This window comes from Schistocerca nitens, chromosome 9 (genome assembly GCF_023898315.1).
Source record: "Schistocerca nitens isolate TAMUIC-IGC-003100 chromosome 9, iqSchNite1.1, whole genome shotgun sequence".
In the NCBI taxonomy this organism is placed as follows: Eukaryota; Metazoa; Arthropoda; class Insecta; order Orthoptera; family Acrididae; genus Schistocerca; species Schistocerca nitens.
Window position 1 is genome coordinate 168,380,921 of NC_064622.1, and position 22,209 is coordinate 168,403,129.

Here is a 22,209-nt window from a genome sequence, read left to right on the forward strand (position 1 = left end):
TGGGCCATAAATTTCTTTCCTCACCGAAGCCATTCAATACCTCTTTACTACTTATCCAATCTAACTGTTTCAGATAAGGTTTTCTTGGTATTGCCAGTCTGCAATTTATGTCCTACTTACCTCTCCTACTGCAAATTACTTCCCTTCTCAAATAACAAAACTCATTTCTACATTTAGTTTATTTTCTAACCTAATTCCCCCTGCATCATCTGGTTTAACTCAACTACAATCATTACCAATGATTTACTTTTGTTGATGATCTCATAGCCTCCTTTCAACATACTATCCAGTCCATTTAACATCAATAAAATTACAACACCAGGAAGGACAGAAAATAAAGGAAGTTTACTTGTTGAGTATATACAGTACAGTAGGAAAAATAGCTGCATAATCTTCCCTTATACAAGGAATGTTTGTTGTGTTACTCCTATCTACTTTGTGCAGTTTCTCTAAAATGCTAATCATTTGCATATCCCAGCTTGTAGCATACTTCAAGGCTAAGCATATCCCCTGATGTGTTCTCTGCTCTGCTCTCCATCCCAAGCTGTCTCATCACACACCACATCGGCATGCGCAATGGTGCTGCCAAGGAGTGCGTGCAGAGGAGCATGGGCAGCTGGGCGCATCCGCATCTATGCATCTTGCTACTGAAGTGGCTATACATTATGCAAGAAATAGTATGGAAGTATGGATCAGACACACTGAATATTGTATAGGCATTGCATACTTTACTTTGAATCATATCACATAGTACATATGAACTTATAGAATTATTTTCACAGATATGATAAATTTCAAAAGTGAAAGAGTAAATAGCTATTTCAAAGAGTAAATATATTTCCCTAATTCGCATTATATTTTCTAAATCAATAAGTAACTTGTATTACATACTGTCTAAAGCAGCCTACTCAGGGTTCAAGCTGTCTCCTTACCAAATTTCATCGAAATTGGTTCATTGGTTTAGTAATATGACATTATATATCTCGAACTATGAGTCGCACAATGATATGATTTTGGAGGTACCTTCAGTGGTATATGTGAACACTGTCTGCAAGATGTGTTACGAATAGGCCTACAGTTGTAGTAAAGAAACAATAAATTGAAATGCCATGCCTGATGCGAAAATGAGCAGTGAATCTGTATTAAGCGATACACTGTTTTCCTTTCATTTTGTAGGGGTTGTCAGCGAGAAAAAATTTCATAAAGCTTGTAGAGTGTTTATGTATAGAATCTGATGCAAGTCAAATACTGGATGAATAAAAACTGAGTATTCACGTGATATGGTCTACACTTCATTTTCACCCCCATCCCTTGGATAGGTAGGTGGTTATTACCTCCATAGCAGTTCTATTCAGACTGTAAGTATATGTTACCAAGATTGGTTGAAATTGGTCCTGGGTTTTGGATGATGTGTAACATATGTACATATGTACATACATACATTTTTATAATATGTATGGATATCTTTTTTTTTCATTATTTGGTTGTGATGAAATAAAGCATATATGATGTCCCAGGCTGTCCTCAAGTTACATTCGAAAATCCCATGAAAATTCGTCCAGGAATTTTGAAGGCTAACATATTCAAACGGGCAGACAAGAAACTTTTGGTTAAACTTTAAATCATGATATTCTTTCTGTGATCCAATTTTTGTAAGCTGAAGTCTGTACAGTGCCCCAAGATATGCTGAAGTTATCTGTGAAGCCCTGTGAAAATTCGTCCAGTAGCTTAGGAGAAGCGTGTTCAAACAGACAAGCACGTCAGTTTTACAGTTTTATTATTAATTTAGGTTAGACGAAATCATGTTCTAATTCTTGCATAAAATTGGTACAGTAGTCAGAACGTCTCTCTGTGTATAACACAAATTTTGTTTAAGTCTGCGTTCATAGACTTTAAGTTAATTTATTGAGGATTCTGTTTCTATTTTGTTTATATCACTGGGTGATTTGCTTTGTGACTGTCAAGCTATTGTTACTTACACTTGCTGCATCACTGTGAACGGCTACCTGAAATGAAAAAAAAGAAGATGAAATGTCAGTAAACTTTTATACTTGTCGGCAGTAAACAAAGGCAGATTTCAGCAACAATGTGTCAAAGCAGACATACTAGTACATCTGTTCAAAACTTTTGCAGCAAATGAAATCGACTTTGCCTTTTTGGGTGCTGGGGGGGTGGGGGGGCAGCCTTCCATTCACTGAAATAATTTTATACATGCTACTACAGCTGTTAATACTTTAAGGCAAACACGGCTCTTGGTTTCTACATCAGGGAGGGTTGCAACATTTCATTGGTCAAAATGGTTGTTCTAGGGCTCTCTTGGATACTTTAGTGTAACAAATGTACTAGAAATCATAAGTTTTCGAGATGTTGTAGTAGGAATGCTATGAGGATTCTGACCTAATTTTACCTTCATGGACATCACATGATCATGAAGGTAATAACATGCCCATCACTTTAACACTGATGTCTTCAATGATCTTGAGCGTATGACATCTCCAAGATGGCAGGAACTTTAAAAGTAGTGGTAATATTAAAAATGGTAGTTGGAAGGAAATTACAAAAATAAAGATGGCAAATGGTGGTAAATATTGAAAAAAAATGCAAGGTGGCCCTGGCAGGAACTGCCATTGTCCCAATCATGGTGGCTAACATTACCCCAAATGCATGATGAATACTATTGGGGTAACGAAGGTCACCATTCACAGTAATGGTAGTCACTACAATTTGCGTAATACCAGTCAGCAGCTACTGGGCAATATGCTATTTCACCCAAATGTCATGTAGTTCCCTCTGGTTGATGATTTAGCATTATCAGCAGAACATGACAAATGTTTTGTACTGCAAGATAAAGTTAATACCCTAGCATGGAATTACTGTAATGTTTGACTGATATTGAAAGTGGGCAGCTGAAAGTGCAGGAACAGACATTACTTTTTCTTTGGAATGCAGTCTTTTTATAAGGAAATTTATGTATAGAATACTTTTGTCTAATTTTTCTTCACAAACTCCTCCATCCCTAATATACTATGCAAAGAGATGGAATTTTCTGATGAGAGAGAATATTAAGTGCTTACCTATTTATTTTTTGACATTGGAAATACTGTTAGAGACAATACTTCCGAACATAACACAGAATTCTGACGCTTGTATGTGTGTGTGTGTGTAGTGCGTGCGTGTGTGTGTGTGTGTATGTGTGTGTGTGTGTGTGTGTGAGAGAGAGAGAGAGAGAGAGAGAGAGAGAGAGAGAGAGACCCAAGTAATTTTTTAATGTGTAAACGAATACTTTTGCAAAGCTGCTAATTCAGATGAAGGAGGTTGGATGTCTTTTGTGTGTGTGTGTATGTGTGTGTGTGTGTGTGTGTGTGTGTGTGCTTTTGAATTTTTTTCGATAAATGATTCTGTGGGAAATTACTGTATATAGTTCTGAAATGGAGAGTTTGGCAAAAAATGTATAGTGAATATCGGGAATCCATCTCGATATTTATAAAATATCATTATTTGCTCTTGATATATCGAAAACGTATCGAGAAACTATCAACATACTTGCCTATAAAAATTTCAGCTGCATATTGTAAATGCACTGCTGGCTGTAGTGCTGTATTTTTAAGTACTGATTTTTTATTAGATATTCTGTACATGAACAAGCTAGCAGCCTGCCCATCCGCCTTACAGCAAGAATTGAAAAGAAAATTATGCATGTTCATGCTTGGTAATAACTACCTTTCTAAGAATGGTAACAGCATGTAAGTGGTTCAATAAAAGTAGTCTGATGGGTCCTTTGTTAGGTTTCGTCACATATCGATTTGTCCAAAACACTTCATGTCGACTTCCATGTTTTTGCAGTTTTGCAAACGCAACGACCTCGCAGTTATAGCATCACCGCATGGGGAAGTTAACGCTGCAGTTTCTGTTGGTACCACCGAGCATCGATTACATCAGCATTTCCACTCACATATCTCTGCCCGCCACAAACACCAGTTTTGTATTTCTTCACCATTTTCAGCAAATTATTTTTGAAGAATGTCGATGTGAAGAAATAGCACACTAGTTGTGTTAAAAATTATTTTTTTAGACAGCTGGTGTGGTATTACTTCACATCGCAAATCTTGTTATTCCATTCATGCTGCCAACCCTCAGTGCAATCTGACTTCTTCTTTTGTGCCACGTCTACTTGCTTCATACAGTCAGAAGAAAAGACTGGACATGATGGAAGCTCAAAGAGTAGTAAAACTTCTTCAAGCAGTGAAAGTAAAATTGTGTTCTACTGCAACTTCGAAAGAACATCTTCAAATATTTACCTAATATTGTGAAAAAATATAAAATAAAAATATTGGCGCTCGATATTGCCTTTTTGATATCGATACAACAGGGGAAAAAATATCGCCGATGTATATCTGAACTTTTTTGGAAAAAATGTCAACATGTCGATACTTTATTGACAGCCTTACTACACTGTAATTGATTGTAAAAAATTTTCTGGTAGCGTCCTATTGCATTTTTTAAATTTACTTTCATCCGCCATGTATAAGTTTTAAATTTACTATCATCCTCCATCATTAATTTTTAAATTTCCCACCATCTGACATCTGATTATATCACTGAAAAAGGGGTGTGGATTGTGACTTCATAACGATGACATCACAGAGAAGTGTGCTTGACTTATATCACAAGTGTAAACAAATTAAATCCTTTTGACTAGGCGAGCCAGAATCGGCATAGCATCCCTACTTTGTTTTATCTGGTGGATCACTGAAGACGCATATTTTCGTAATATGAAAGCATTAATACGAAAAAACCAAATATTGAAATAGAGACATTCATCATTTTTCATGTATATTCAGTCTGCAATGAAGCATGATGTTCCAGTAACGGTTTCTATGCTATGGTTGGCTAACAGAAGCAACCTAAGGAGTCGCCATATTGATTTAAGTTGCAAAGCTAACATGCTGTAATAGGCAGTTCTTGTATTTATACTCATACTTTAGTAATACGACAATATGCTGTTTAAGCGATACACATACATTCAAAACCTCTCCGACACACGTGTGTTTTAGTATAGTTTGTTGTGATAATGTGTTGGAAACTGTGATGTCGTCAGCTAAACATGTTACTTCACATTATGCTTTTTACTGACTCACCATCTGCCGCAGTTATTCACAAGAAAATAAAACTCGCAAGACGTATGCACAACACAGTCACGAAAAGAAATTTGCCGATAATGCACTTTATACCGGAAACACCGCCAGAAAACAAAGAAATGATTAACAATTGAAGGTAGTAGCACATATTTCATGCCTTTATTTCCTCTATCATTCGCGAAACTCTAGCTAGATGGTGATGCATATATTACTGTATTTTGTTGCACTATAGAGATAAATTTAAAAAAAATAGCATATCTTTCCTACAGTGTACTGAATTGTCAAATCTAGAAACAAGAAACTATCTCTCCTGCTATCAAAACATTAATATTAAACGTCAATTAAAGATACATAATGGAGATATACAGGGACTGATGATTCAGCTGCTCACTTGATTCCCCACGGTTGTTAGCATCAGAACGTGAAAATGATGTGAAGATTGGTAGGACACTCCTAGGTTCCACAACCAGAGCCTTCTAGTAGGCTATAGGAGCTGTACCCCTCAGCATCCACGTCCCCAAAACTCTACTACATGAAGTTAACCGGAATTTCAAGTAACAGCTTCAAGACTAGCTACTGCCTATTTGTAAGACATCCCCAGACGTCAGGAGTTAAAAAAATAATAATAATAATAATAAATAAATAAATAAAAAAAGGTTGTTTCTCATTATTTAATTCTGTTGGGAAATATTCGAATTGCATTGTGTAGTACTGTACATGAGCCTCAACTACGAGCTGTACTATGTAATGCATCAAACCGTCTTCAGCACAAAAAAATGTGCATCACTTGTTTGTATCACCTCAACTTACTATCGATTTTGCCATGCGGTCTAGCCCGCTGCTTCCCGAATGGGAAGGCGTGCCGGTCCCTGGCATGAATCCGCCTGGTGGATTAGTGTCAAGGTCCAGTGTGTCGGCCAGCCTGTAGATGCTTTTTAAGGCAGTTTCCATCTGCCTCGGCGAATGCGGGCTGGTTCCCCTTATTCCACCTCAGGTACGCTATGTCAGCGATTGCTGCACAGACACTGTCTGCACATATGCTCATCTGAAGCTTGTGGTCTCGCGGTCGCGTTCTCGCTTCCCGAGCACAGGGTACCGGGTTCGATTCCCAGTGGGGTCAGAGATTTTCATCTGCCTCCAGATGATTGGGTGTTTGTGTTCTCCTCATCATTTCATCATCATTCATGAAAGTGGCGAGTTTGGACTGAGCAAAGTTGGGAATTTGTACGGGCGCTGATAACCGCGCAGTTGAGTACCCCACAAACCAAACATTATGATCCATGTACGTGTACACCATATTGACTCTACCACGCAAACATTAAGGCTTACACTCGTTTGGTACGAGATGTTCCCGGGAGGGGTGGGGGGTCGACTGGGGGCTGAACCGCACAATAACCCTGGGTTCGGTGCGGGGCGGCGGTGGGATGGGTGGACTGCTGTGGCCTGTTGTGGAGTTTTGAACTATTGAGGGTTACGGCGGGACGAAGCCTCTCCGTCGTTTCTAGGTCTCTGGTTTAAATACACAATAGTATCTATTTTTATGTGCTACAAGAATAAATAGTTTGTCAAGTTGTTTATATAGTTTTATTATATTTTTGTGTTAAAATATTGCAGATATGTAACTCCTGATGGTCGAGAAAAGCTGTGTCCTGTCAAGTCAGCGGGTTTGCAATGCCCAACCGACTGCTGAATCGCGGCGTGCACCAAAGATAACAACTACGAGGCAGTTGGCCACTAAGAAAGTTTGTCGGTGACTGCTAAGAAGAAATGCTTATTGAGAATGAGAGAATTAGTGTGATTCTTTTGTTCACAAAGAATAGTTCTTAGTTTGTCCTTCTACGTTAACTGGTATACAATGGAGATAGAACTCAAATGTGTTCAAAGCAGTTCTAAATCGTTTAGAAAGGTATTTTGAGAAGATTATCGGCGTTTGTATAAACTGATTATTTCGACGATTCTGGTAGAGAGCAGACACGCCAGGTACAAGAAAAAGCCTCGATTTATTGAAGTGTGAGATTAGTTTCTCATAGATGTGATTAGTAGTGCCATGTGCTGTTTAATAGCCAGACTCTGGTAGGAGAACCGGGTTTCAATATGTTTGTGAGATTTGCCGTTGGGTGGTGTACCCGAAGAGACGTGTTCACGCGAATTCGTTCAGTTGTTTTGTGGTTGAGGATTGAAGCACGCACTAAGGGATAGTAGCCTTGCATTTTGTTATTGTGCTAGTATAGGTGTACGCAAGTACTGACGAACAGTGACCTAGCAATATTTGGTTGGATTTATTGTGTGACTTCACCGTGAGCGTCGTAATATAGTAAATTCCGGAAATCTCGTTGGATGCACGGAATGTGTAGTCTACATGAAAGAGAACGGTCGTCGTACGTAGTAGTTATTTATTGAGAAACAGTCGGAAGTTTATTGAGAATTTGATGGCTTTTCCCCTTGTCCATAAACGACATATCAAGAACCATTTATTAGAGAACACGCTAAGTCTCTCTGAAAGAGATCATCGAGTGTTGTGTTTTGGATTTTAAATATCAGTGGGTCGCATAAGTCAACTCCCGAAGTGGTTGAGGTTTGCCTGATTATTTGAAGTTCATATAGCTGAAAATTGGCTGTGACACTCAGGTTTTTAGTTTTTTTAATTTTTTTAAGTTACATTTTCGCTTAGTGGGGTTTTGAATAGAGAACCAGCACCAATAAAATAAGACGCTGACTTGTACCTGTAAATGATTTAATTGAAGGAAATAAAGAAAACGATTTTAAACTGAAAAAATCAGCACCTGACATGGCCTTTATCCATAAACTATTACAAGAAAAAATAATCAAATGCTTATTTGACAGCAGACTAATGTTGTTGTTGTTGTGGTCTTCAGTCCTGAGACTGGTTTGGTGCAGCTCTCCATGCTACTCTATCCTGTGCAATCTTCTTCATCTCCCAGTACCTACTGCAGCCTACATCCTTCTGAATCTGCTTAGTGTATTCATCTCTTGGTCTCCCTCTACGATTTTTACCCTCCACGCTGCCCTCCAATGCTAAATTTGTGATCTCTTGATGCCTCAAAACATGTCCTACCAACCGATGCCTTCTTCTAGTCAAGTTGTGCCACAAACTTCTCTTCTCCCCAATCCTATTCAATACCTCCTCATTAGTTACATGATCTACCCACCTTACCTTCAGCATTCTTCTGTAGCACCACATTTCGAAAGCTTCTATTCTCTTCTTGTCCAAACTAGTTATCATCAATGTTTCACTTCCATACATGGCTACACTCCATACAAATACTTTCAGAAACGACTTCCTGACACTTAAATCTATACTCGATGTTAACAAATTTCTCTTCTTCACAAACGCTTTCCTTGCCATTGCCAGTCTACATTTTATATCCTATCTACTTCGACCATCATCAGTTATTTTACTCCCTAAATAGCAAAACTCCTTTACTACTTTAAGTGTCTCATTTCCTAATCTAATCCCCTCAGCATCACCCGATTTTATTTAACTACATTCGATTATCCTCGTTTTGCTTTTGTTGATGTTCATCTTATATTCTCCTTTCAAGACACTGTCCATTCCATTCAACTGCTCTTCCACGTCCTTTGCTGTCTCTGACAGAATTACAATGTCATTGGCAAACCTCAAAGTTCTTACTTCTTCTCCATGAATTTTAATACCTACTCCGAATTTTTCTTTTGTTTCCTTTACTGCTTGCTCAATATACAGATTGAATAACATCGGGGAGAGGCTACAACCCTGTCTCACTCCTTTCCCAACCACTGCTTCCCTTTCATGTCCCTCGACTCTTATAACTGCCATCTGGTTTCTGTACAAATTGTAAATAGCCTTTCGCTCCCTGTATTTTACCCCTGCCACCTTCAGAATTTGAAAGAGAGCATTCCAGTTAACATTGTCAAAAGCTTTCTCTAAGTCTACAAATGATAGAAACGTAGGTTTGCCTTTTCTTAATCTTTCTTCTAAAATAAGTCGTAAGGTTAGTATTGCCTCACGTGTTCCAACATTTCTGCGGAATCCAAACTGATCTTCCCCGAGGTCCGCTTCTACCAGTTTTTCCATTCGTTTGTAAAGAATTCGCGTTAGTATTTTGCAGCTGTGACTTATTAAACTGATAGTTCGGTAATTTTCACATCTGTCAACACCTACTTTCTTTGGAATTGGAATTATTATATTCTTCTTGAAGTCTGAGGGTATTTCGACTGTCTCATACATCTTGCTCGGCAGATGGTAGAGTTTTGTCATGACTGGCTCTCCCAAGGCTGTCAGTAGTTCTAATGGAATGTTGTCTACTCCCGGGGCCTTGTTTCGACTCAGGTCTTTCAGTGCTCTGTCAAACTCTTCACGCAGTATCTTACCTCCCATTTCGTCTTCGTTTACATCCTCTTCCATTTCCATAATATTGTCCTCAAGTACATCGCCCTTGTATAAACCCTCTATATACTCCTTCCACCTTTCTGCCTTCCCTTCTTTGCTTAGAACTGGGTTGCCATCTGAGCTCTTGATATTCATACAAGTGTTTCTCTTATCTCCAAAGGTCTCTTTAATTTTCCTGTAGGCAGTATCTATCTTACCCCTAGTGAGACAAGCCTCTACATCCTTACATTTGTCCTCTAGCCATCCCTGCTTAGCCATTTTGCACTTTCTGTCGATCTCATTTTTGGGACGTTTGTATTCCTTTTTGCCTGCTTCATTTACTGCATGTTTATATTTTCGCCTTTCATCAATTAAATTCAATATTTCTTCTGTTACCCAAGGATTTCTAGTAGCCCTCGCCTTTTTACCTACTTGATCGTCTGCTGCCTTCACTACTTCATCCCTCAGAGCTACCCATTCTTCTTCTACTGTATTTCTTTCCCCCATTCCTGTCAATTGTTCCCTTATGCTCTCCCTGAAACTCTCTACAACCTCTGGTTCTTTCAGTTTAGCCAGGTCCCATCTCCTTAAATTCCCACCTTTTTGCAGTTTCTTCAGTTTCAATCTGCAGTTCATAACCAATAGATTGTGGTCAGAATCCACATCTGCCCCCGGAAATGTCTTACAATTTAAAACCTGGTTCCTAAATCTCTGTCTTACCATTATATAATCTATCTGATACCTTTTAGTATCTCCAGGATTCTTCCAGGTATACAACCTTCTTTTATGATTCTTGAACCAAGTGTTAGCTATGATTAAGTTATGCTCTGTGCAAAATTCTACAAGGCGGCTTCCTCTTTCATTTCTTCCCCCCAATCCATATTCACCTAGTATGTTTCCTTCTCTCCCTTTTCCTACTGACGAATTCCAGTCACCCATGACTATTAAATTTTCGTCTCCCTTCACTACCTGAATAATTTCTTTTATCTCGTCATACATTTCTTCAATTTCTTCATCATCTGCAGAGCTAGTTGGCATATAAACTTGTACTACTGTAGTAGGCATGGGCTTTGTGTCTATCTTGGCCACAATAATGCGTTCACTATGCTGTTTGTAGTAGCTAACCCGCACTCCTATTTTTTTATTCATTATTAAACCTACTCATGCATTACCCCTATTTGATTTTGTATTTCAACCCTGTAATCACCTGACCAAAAGTCTTGTTCCTCCTGCCACCGAACTTCACTAATCCACACTATATCTAACTTTAACCTATCCATTTCCCTTTTTAAATTTTCTTACCTACCTGCCCGATTAAGTCATCTGACATTCCACGCTCCGATCTGTAGAACGCCAGTTTTCTTTCTCCTGATAATGACGTCCCCTTGAGTAGTCCCCGCCCGGAGATCCGAATGGGGGACTATTTTACCTCCGGAATATTTTACCCAAGAGGACACCATCATCATTTAACCATACAGTAAAGCTGCATGTCCTCGGGAAAAATTACGGCTGTAGTTTCCCCTTGCTTTCAGCCGTTCGCAGTACCAGCACAGCAAGGCCGTTTTGGTTAATGTTACAAGGCCAGATCAGTCAATCATCCAGACTGTTGCCCCTGCAACTGCTGAATAGGCTACTGCCCCTCTTCAGGAACCACATGTTTGTCTGGCCTCTCAACAGATACCCCTCCGTTGTGGTTGCACCTACGGTACGGCCATCTGTATCGCTGAGGCACGCAAGCCTCCCCACCGACGGCAAGGTCCATGGTTCATGGAGGGAGCAGACTAATATCTTGAATATATCTTTACGGAATAAAGTAAATCCAAAGGTGAGTAAACTAAAAACACTGGGATACTGGTACAAGGAGAAGGAATAGTATTTTTTCAGGTAATAACTTGCAACGGAAAGAAAGATAATTAATATTTATTTAAATAGGGAAAGCAAGTTTACGTTTTATTGCAAAGTGATTAATTATATGGAAAGTTATTCCATTTAATTCTGAAAAGTTGAGATGAACGAATTAGTTTATTACGATAAAATTTTAATAGAGTCAAGGATACTGTTGTAGCAAGGCGCTATTTATAGGGGTTATCGTTGATTGATAATGAGAGACGAACAATATAAAATTACAACTTTGTCTTGTGAACGTATTCTCCGATTTGCGTAAAAATTTGTAACGTTCACGCTGTCTGAGTGAGATAATGAGGTCCCATATTCCGAGGAGTGTAGGGGACAATGTGTAATTACGAGTAGCAACCGGAATGGTACTTCCGTACACCTTAACACTAAAGGATTTTTTTTTTAATTTTTAAAAATTCCAAAATTTTTACATTACACCCTGTTAGATGTTATATGCTGAGTATACTATTATTAAATTACATGTGAACGCATGGAGCACATGACCATGCAGCGCCCCCTACCGAGAGCGCTTCACGGCTAGTTGACTTGTTTAGCCTCAGTATACGCTCTGATTCAAGACTGCTTGTGTCGCAGTTATAGTCGTATGTTATTGGACACTTTCTTTGAGTTGTCAAGGCAGTACGTCTGGTTGATTAGGAAGGAGTTGAAGTTTGTGGTATGTAACTCATATGACCCGATCTCATTTTCTGTAACGTTGAGACGTGTTGTGTGTGCTGTTCACTTATGTTTTGTACTTTTTTGTAACAGATGCCTGAAGATGGGTGTAATCCCGAAACGCGTAACATGTTCTAATAGAAGAGTCAACTGAACATCTCATGACTTTATTGCGATTGTACAGCATTGGTTGCCAATTATTAACATACAAATGATCGCAAGCCTAAGACGGGATTATAATGTCCTGTATATTTTTTTTACGCCGCTTAGGGCTTGTTGACCAAACCACTTCTGATCGTTCAGATTCTATATAAAAGACACACTAGTAGTTGCATCAGTAGTTGTGACCACGCATTGCACTCTGCACGGATCGCAGTATTTCTTTTGAATTATTTAACATGTTGCTGGTCATGCAGTTGCAGCGGGAAGACAAGGTAAGTTGTCCGTTGGGTGCAGGAGGCTCAAATGGCTCTGAGCACTATGGGACTCAACATCTGAGGTCATCAGTCCCCTAGAACTTAGAACTACTTAAGCCTAACTAACCTAAGGACATCACATACATCCATGCCCGAGGCAGGAAGAATAATTCATTTCAATTTTTTGTTCTCTTTCAGAATACTGACATGTCCGAGAATAGGTGGTTCCAGAAAATGTTTGAATACTGACATGTCGGAATAAGGGTTTTCAAAGTATAAGTTGTACGGCTACATATCAGATTTTATGATAACGATAATAAAGTTTTACTAGATTGCCTTGCAATTTTAGAGAAAAAGTATAGGTAACGATAATATTGTCTGAGATGGAGTCTTACAATTTTCCATACGTCTTTCACCAGGCTAATAATAATTATTACAATTTTTGATAGTTTAAAACTAACAGTTTTCACAGTCGCTTATGAAGACGTGTCCTCATTGAGCGGAAAAATAACAAAAAAGAATCTGGTTTCTGTAGCCACTCATAAAGAAAATTTAAAGTTAGCATTGAAAGATGGTTTCACGTTCACGTCCCGAACTTGTCGGGCATGTTTTTAGAAAGTTTCCAAAACAAAATGCAAGCGTTAACGGCAAGAAAATTAGCGAATTAGTCTCACCGAAAGGAGAACTACCGCTGCTACGGCAAACAGTCCGAGGTGGCTCATGGCTTCTGCGCTCGTGCTGTTGGTGAAGGACAGTAACAGCTTGTTTGCTGCACAGAGCGCTTTATATTGGCATGCGGTCTTCCTGGAGCGAGGAATCCGTGCAGAACATGGTTCGCCCTGCACGCCGCCGCTTCCTGGGCCCCGATCCCCGTGGCGCAGATAGCATGCATTGTTTTTCAGGTACTCGCGTGTGCTACATGTCATCCGCCTCACGCTATCTAGGGATAAATTTCAGCGTTGGCAGCGTACAGGTCAACGACTCAAAGTAACTGAAACTATAGTGGGATACATATTGAAACGTTTCAGCTAGTGATCTCTGTGCTCCCCGTCCTTGGATGGAGACCTCTGCTATCCGAGCATGGAACATACGCATCCTCACGGATTTTTTGCCACCTACCATGCAGTAGCTAGGCAACAAGCTTTGATCGCTTTGTAAATGACTAAGGATTATTTAGTACTTCTTGGTTACGAACCTTATCTTATTGACTGGTATAGGCGTCTGGAAAGGGGTTTGGGGGGTGGAGCAGGGTAGAGATGGCGATATCGCTGAAACAACCGGTTCGGTTATACAGGTTTCTTTCATCTCTAGTTTAACCTGACAATTAAAACCGCTCATAATAACCGGTTTCTGAAATAATAGATTTTCGGTGTTTTATTATTATTCTTTTCAGTAACAGACGTAGATATCGAATAGTGTTTGAAAAATTCTGTTACTCAGTTAGGCTTTTGCATTATACGTTTCAAGATACCTAGGATTAAAATATAAAATAAAATAGGTAAATAAAAAAAAATGTCCTTATGCTGTTCTTTGCTTTTCTCGAAAAAGTGATGAGGGGTTGAATACTATGAAAAATCAACAGTATTCTCCCATTGAGCCTACTTTTTAGAAAAACTCTGCTCAAAAATCATTACCAATCGAGGATTATACTAGTTTTTGGGCATAACGAATAATCAATGTTAAAGTACCAAAACTGGGGATGGAGAACTAAATTTTTCGTATTAAGTTGTCTGTTTGCAAGGGCTTCAAACAGATAAAGGCATACTATGCAGACATAAACAGCAGATCAGTTACTTTCTATTTTTATTATATTATTTTTATTCTATTTAAACAATGAATCAAAGTTTTTAGTTTGTTACTGTTGCTTTAATTTTCTCTTTTAGTATTTCATAGAAATGGCAGACAAATAAGAAAGTTTTGGGAAAATTGGTAGCGTTATTTTTCTTTAATTATTTCGAATGATAAACCTGTTTGTAGCCAAATATATTTATTTATTTTTTCACAGGAATTTGAATACAATCGACTTTTTGATGACAAAACTAAAAATGCTCTCTCAAAAAATTCAAATGAGCAATTTAGATAGTAGTGGCGAGAGTTAAAATTTCAGTTCAATTAATCCAATATTTATTGTCCAATATGTGCATAAATACTCGTTATATAATGCGTCGATCCATAAGCCTATTCCTGTCATCGGAAACAATATCATTCAAAGAAGCTACCAATCATTCAAAAGTCATGGACTTTCAAACCGACGATAAATATTTTTGGACTACAAATTACAAACCTGCCATATACCTTCTACTTTGCTCCCCCTCCTCCCCCCCCTCCCCGCCCCCTCCCCTCCACCAAGAAAAGTAAGGATTACTGCTTCTGGATAGTAAAGGAAGTTATGTCTCAGTAATGCTCTACAGATTCTTATATCATGTATTTGTTGCTCGTTTCTGTCGGCGCTCTTATTAACATAGATCTGATCGAGTTTTCCATTTTCTATAACCTCGCAATATTTCAAACCACTGGAAATTTTATGAGTAAATATTACATATTTTTAAAAAAGTTTTATTGAAAAACCGAAAGCTTTAGCATCACTCCTATAAAAAATAACACAGCTGCTGTCTACACGGTTATTAGTAAAAATAGCATCACTCCTATAAAACCTGGTGCAGCGGTTGTCTAGAAAATTATTAGTAAAAAAAAATCTGTTACAAGGAGACCAAACAAATACCGAAAAATACCGCTTATTCAGAACTAAAATACCGGTATCGGTTTTAACCAGTTGGTTTTTCCCATCTGTAGGGGGAGGAGGACTGGAAGTAAGATGGAGCAGCTTCTCTCTTCTCGGAACTTGTATGTAGACATTTTCTTCCTTTCAGAATTCTGAAGCATTTTTAGAAATGGTTACCAGTACCTCTACAAAACCGCAGATATCATAGTGCGACGAGAAATACTGTGAGTGTGACAATAGCTATACGAGGTGTGGCTAGAAAAAAACCGGACTAGTACTGGTGAAACAATAAAACGAATGCAATAAGGCTGAAAGTCGCGTGGCCTGTCACGTGACTCTCGCTCCGCCTACTGCTCGAGTTTCATCTGCCTCCTGCACTCAGTCTGCCCGTGGCGTCTGTTTTAAGTAGTTGACGTTTTGTCTGTGCGTCGGAAAATGTTAAGTGTACAGAAAGCACAGCGTGTTAACATCAAATTTTGTTTCAAACTAGGAAAATCTGCAAGTGAAACGTTTGTAATGTTACAACAAGTGTACGGCGATGATTGTTTATCGCGAACACAAGTGTTTGAGTGGTTTAAACGATTTAAAGATGGCCGCGAAGACACCAGTGATGACACTCGCACTGGTAGACCATTGTCAGCAAAAACTGATGCAAACATTGAAAAAATCGGTAAACTTGTTCGACACTTTCATTGTCAACTCCTGTTAACTCAGACACTGCTCTGATTGTTAAACGGCGATCTTGTCGAACAAGTTTACCGATTTTTTCAATGTTTGCATCAGTTTTTGCTGACAATGGTCTGCCAGTGCGAGTGTCATCACTGATGTCTTCGCGGCCATCTTTAAATCGTTTAAACCACTCAAACACTTGTGTTCGCGATAAACAATCATCGCCGTACACTTGTTGTAACATTACAAACGTTTCACTTGCAGATTTTCCTAGTTTGAAACAAAATTTGGTGTTAACACGCTGTTCTTTCTGTACACTCAACATTTTCCGACGCACAGACAAAACGTCAACTACTTAAAACAGACGCCATGGGCAGACTGAGTGCAGGAGGCAGATGAAACTCGAGCAGTAGGCGGAGCGAGAGTCACGTGACAGGCCACGCGACTTTCAGCCTTATTGCATTCGTTTTATTGTTTCACCAGTACTAGTCCGGTTTTTTTCTAGCCACACCTCGTATAACTAGGCACCGAGCGGGGTGGCGCAGTGGTTAGCACACTGGACTCGCATTCGGGAGGACGACGGTTCAATCCCGTCTCCGGCCATCCTCATTTAGGTTTTCCGTGATTTCCCTAAATCGTTTCAGGCAAATGCCTGGATGGTTCCTTTGAAAGGGCACGGCCGATTTCCTTCCCAATCCTTCCCTAACCCGAGCTTGCGCTCCGTCTCTAATGACCTCGTTGTCGACGGGACGTTAAACACTAACTACCACCACCACCATAACTAGGCTTCAATCGCTTATCGTGCTGTTCATGGGAAATTTTGGCCCTTTCCTTAGCGCGGAGTCGATTTTGGTACTGTCCAGGAAGCAAGGCGTATTCGAATCTTTACAGAGCATTGTCAAAATAAAAACCTCAAAATATTCTCTCTCGCTTGGTGGTACAGCGCCGATCAAGCTGCAACAAAAGCCCGATTGGACATCCAACACGAAGTCAACTCCCAATCGCCAGAGCAGCTTCTCGTCCAGCACCAGCGGTACATAAACGTGCTTTTAGTGTTATAACTGGCGATATGCAACCCTGAACCCTGCGGGGACGGCATTGGTTAAGCCCTGGGCTGTTAAGAATTAGCTGTCCAAGCCAGTATGAAGGTGGTTTAGGACGTTTCCCAAATTCAGCTAGTCGGATGTTAGGACTGTAATGCACTTTAGACAAACAACCTGTAATGCTTCTAGTCCACAATTCGAAAAAGTGAAAGATCTGTACATCCTGACACAGTCACCTGTTCATAATGCGCCTTTGTTATTTTTCTTAATTGATTATGTTATCCTGTCTTTCTTTAACTATTTTACTTTAACACTTACCTAGACTGAACTTTATTAAATGTCACTAGCAAGACAGAGACAAGAAAACATTATCTGTAGCCACAAACTTTAAAATGTAAATTAAATAATGATATGCCGCTCTAAATGATACTGTTACATGGTTACTTTTTATTGAATGCTCATCTTTGTAGCAGTTATTTTCCGTGTACGTCCTCTTACAATTATATGAATCCTTTCTTTCAGTATTACAGTGGCCTCTGTGATATGGTCTTGAGCCTGACTGTTGTTAATGGCGGTCAAGAAGTGAACTTCGTGTTCGTTATCTGCTTCTTGACAAAGAATAAATTGAACTGAGTATATAGCCAGAGGTATTAAATCGCATCTTATGGTTCGTCAAATATTTACTCGGAAATGATAATCGGTACGCATTCGACAGCATGCACTACCTAGTACACTATGTGATCAAAAGCATCCGGACACCCCCAAAAACGAATGTTTTTCATATTAGGTGCATTGTGCTGCCACTTACTGCCAGGTACTCCATATCAGTAGTCAATTGATATCGTGAGAGAGCAGAATTGGGTGCTCCGCGGAACTCACGGACTTCGAAGTGGTCTTGTGATTGGGTGTCACTTGGGTCATTCGTCTGTACGCGAGATTTCCACAGTCCTAAACATCCCTTGGTCCACTGTTTCCGATGTGATAGTGAAGTGGAAACGTGAAGGGACACGTACAGCACAAAAGCGTACAGGCCGACCTCGTCTGCTCACAGACAGAGACCGCCGACTGTTGAAGAGGGTCGTATTGTGTAATAGGAAGACATCTATTCACACCAATACAAAGGAATTCCAAACGGCATCAGGATCTACTGCAAATCCTATGACAGTTAGGCGGGAGACGAGAAAACTTGGATTTCATGGTCGAGCGTCTGCTCGTAAACCACAAGTCACGCCAATAGCTACCAAACGACGCCTCGCTTGATGTAAGGAAGGTAAGCATTGGACAATTGAACTGAGGAAAACGTTGTGTGGAGTGTCGAATCACGGTACACAATGTGGCGATCCGATGGCAGCGTGTGGGTATGGCGAATGACCGGTGAACGTCATCTGTCAGCGTGTATAGTGCCAACAGTAAAATTCAGAGGCAATGGTGTTAACGTGTTTTTCATGGAAGGGGCTTGCACCCCTTGCTGTTTTGCGTGGCACTATCACAGCACAAGCCTACATTGAGGTTTTAAGCACCTTTTTGATTCCCAGTGTTGAACAGCAATTCGGGGATGGCGATTGCATCTTTCAACACGATCGAGCACCTGTTCATAATGCACGGCCTGTGGCGGAGTGGTTTCCGACAATAACATCCCCATAATGGACTGGCCTGCACAGAGTCCTGACCTGAATCCTATAGGACACCTTTGGAATGTTCTGGAAAGCCGACTTCGTGCCAAGCCTCACCGACCGACATCGATAACTCTCCCCAGCGCAGCACTGCCATTTCCCAAGAAACCTTCCAGCACCAGATCGAAAGTATGCTTGCGACAGTGGATGCTGTTATCAAGGCTAAGGGTGGGCCAACACCATATTGAATTCCAGCATTATCGATGGAGGGTTCCATGAAATTGGAAGTCATTTTCAGCCAGGTGTCCGTATACTTTTGATCACACAGTGTATGTTCCAAACCGCCGAGCATATTATCGAGATTCTTCTGGGGCTCATGTCTTGGCTTCTATTGTAAATTAGCATTTACGTACATACTTCGCAAGCCACCGTATGGTGCGTGGCGGTGGGTAACTTGTGCCACTGCCGGCCTTTGGTGGCCGAGCGGTTCTAGGCGCTTCAGTCTGGAGCCGCGCGACAGCTACGGTCGCAGGTTCGAATCCTGCCTCGGGCATGGATGTGTATGATGTCCTTAGGTTAGTTAGGTTTAAGTAGTTCTAAGTTCTAGGGGACTGATGACCTCAGATGTTAAGTCCCATAGTGCTCAGAGCCATTTTGGACTTGCACCATTACTAGTCATTACCTTATCTGTTCCACTCGCAAATGGAGCGGGGGAAAAATGATTGTCATTGTGCCTCCATAAGAGCGCTAATCTCTCTAATCTTACGTGAAACGTACGTTGGTGGCACTAGAACCGTTCTGCAGTCATCTTAAAGTGCCAGTTATCTAAATTTTCTCAATAGCGGTTCTCGAAAAGAACGTCGCCCTCTAGTGATACCCTTTTGAGTTCCCGAAGCATCTTTATAATACGTGTTGTTCGAACCTACCGGTAACATATCTAACAACCCACCTCTGAATTGTTTCGATGTCTTCCTTTAATCCGACTTGATTAGAATCCCAAACACTGGAACAGTACTCAACACTGGGTCACACTATTTGCCGCCTCCTTTACAGATGGATCACACTTCCCTAAAATTCTCCCCATAAACTGAAGTCGACCATTCACCTTCCCTTGTTCAGTCCATTCCATTCAGTCTCATTCCATTCCAAATTGCTTTGCAACGTTACGCCTTCATATTTAATCGACGTGACAGTGTCAAGCAACACACTAATGTTCAAATGTGTTTGAATTCCTAAGGGACCAAACTGCTGAAGTCATCGGTCTCTGGACTTACACACTACTTAAACCAACTTAAACTAACTTATCCTAGGAACAACACACACGCATGCCCGAGGGAGGACTCGAACCTCCGGCGGAGGGGCTGCGCAATCCGTGACATGGCGCCTCAAACCGCGCGGCCATTCCGCGGCAGCACACTACTAATGTTGTATTCGAACATGGTGGGTATCTTTCTCCTACTCATCAGCATTAACTTACATTACCTACATTTAGAGTTAGCTACCATTCATCACACCAACTAGAAATTTTGTCTAAGTCATCTTGTATCATTCTTCAGACACTCAACGACGACACCTACGCGAACGTCACAGCATCATAAGCAAACAGCCGTAGACTTCTGCTTACCCTGTCCGTCAGATAATTTATGAACGTAGAAAATAATAGTGGCCCTATCACTCACTTCGCCGAGGCCCTCCTATTGGTGATAGAAAGGTAGACTCAAGCCTTTTGAATAGCCCTTGGTCCAGGGACCATTTTTATCAAAACCGAACCGCGGATTCCAAGACGGCTACGCACAGCAAACGGCTGCAATTTATTCTATACATTCCTAAGATCACGATCTCTAACGCCTCTGAGAATTTAATTCAGATGGGGTAAATACGCACGTGAAGTCCGATATGAGATGAGATCTAAATAATAAATAATCGCACCAAATCTCTCAAATTTTAACGCTATAGTTTCGAGGCATTTATCTAGAAGTGTCAACTTCCCGTTTTTAAAAACCTTTACCCGTTATCGAGAAACACCCCAAAAACATGGCTTTATGGGTACCAAAACTTAGCCACAGGCTCCAAGACGGCTATGCACACCAAACGAGTGTAATTTTTACTTTATATTCCTAAGATCCCAACTCGAATCATTCCGAAACTGTTCTTTATATCTTTATCCGTTTCCGAGATACAGAGCTTCAAATTTACCCTAACTGCAAAAAACGCACGTAATATTCGGTGCGAGGCGAAAACTTAGTTTATAAAGTGTCGTAACACGGAGAAATATGCTGTAATGTGCCTCCGTTATCATCAGAAGCGTTGTTTCTCGGAACCCCATGTCTTAGTACTGAAACACACGCAAAATCTTTGTACACGGAAAATCTGGTCTGAGTTGTGAAATTAGTTTCGCTTTATTTTAATGGCACATATGTAAACTATGAAAATTTTACAAGCCCTTGAAGTTCTTTTCATGAGTGACGTGTCCCGCTGTGGCAGGGAGAAAAGAAGGGGGAAAAATGGTCCTATCGGTGCACAAAAAAGGTGAATATACTCGTGTTTAAAAGACTGACTGAAGAGAGGGGTACTAGCTGCCTCATTCTACCTTCCTCAGCCACTTTAAATTTTTTTTAAAGCTTTTTGCGTACGAACATATTCGCTCTTTTTTGTGCTGAAGGAGATAATGGCAATGGGAAACAGACGGAAAAGTAACAAATACTGGAAAATAGTAGACAGTGATTATGGTACAGAAAGAGCGCAGCAGACAATGGCAGTGTGAAAGAAAGAGAGGGACACAGTGGCGGTGAAACATAGTTTACGGTGACAGAGCAGTGCTAGGAAAAGAGTGAAGGAGACAGTGCCATGGGAGAGCAATAAAGACACGGAGAAAGTGAAAGTGGGTGAGTGCCAATAATAATGAGAGACAGAGTCTGTGACAATGACAACGAAGAAGAGAGAGATAGTGAAAGTGAAAAGATACAGCACCAGTGGGAAGGAATGAATGAGACAGTAGTAGTAAGAGAGGGCAAGAGGGAGACAGTGACAGTAGCCATTAACAGGACAGAACAAAGGCGATTGTGGCTGTGAGACAGGAGATAGTGACAGCCAGAGAGACCCAAAGAGATAATGACGATGAGCTGGGGTGGATGAGTGAGTGAGAATGGGCAAGTGACGTGGATGGCTATGAGAGACTAAACAGCGATGGACTAGTGGGTGTGAGCGACTTACAGTAATGTGAGTGTGTGGGAGTCTGAACTGAGTTGCATGTCAAAAAAAGCGCGAATAAGTTAGCATGCCAAAATTTATGAGGCGATTTTTAAAGGTGCTGATGGAGGTAGAATGAGTCAGCTAGCACCCCTCAGTATTTTAAACTGGACCATATTCGCCTTTTTTGTGCTCCACTATGAGCATTTTTCCTCCGATTTTAATATAACTGTTAAATATTACCAAAATAATTCCTTCCAACGATGGTGACGGAAAAGTACAGATATATTACAAAGCCTGAAAAAAAGAAAACTGTAGCTTCCAGAATACCTTTGGATAAACTTTAATGATACCAGTTGACACAAGAAATTAGAAGACATGAAGAAGATATGAAAGTAATGCACTAACTTTACTAATTTGATCAGATGAGGAGTTTTGTAAGAAAACAGTGGCATCAACGTTTCTTTCCTGTTTCTCCA

The 22,209-nt window shown here is 40.3% G+C and overlaps 1 protein-coding gene across 1 annotated transcript in view; it reads right to left on the bottom strand.

The window, feature by feature from the left end:
* LOC126203455 (uncharacterized) overlaps positions 1–13,281 on the bottom strand; it is a 38,842-nt gene extending 25,561 nt beyond the window's left edge. The window contains exons 1-2 of the mRNA XM_049937772.1: positions 13,169–13,281; positions 1,980–2,006 (exon numbers count right to left, since the gene is read on the bottom strand). Coding sequence (XP_049793729.1) covers positions 1,980–2,006; positions 13,169–13,216 — 75 coding nt within the window. The 5' untranslated portion in view covers positions 13,217–13,281. The remainder of the gene's footprint in view (positions 1–1,979; positions 2,007–13,168) is intronic.
* Positions 13,282–22,209: the final 8,928 nt, after the last annotated feature.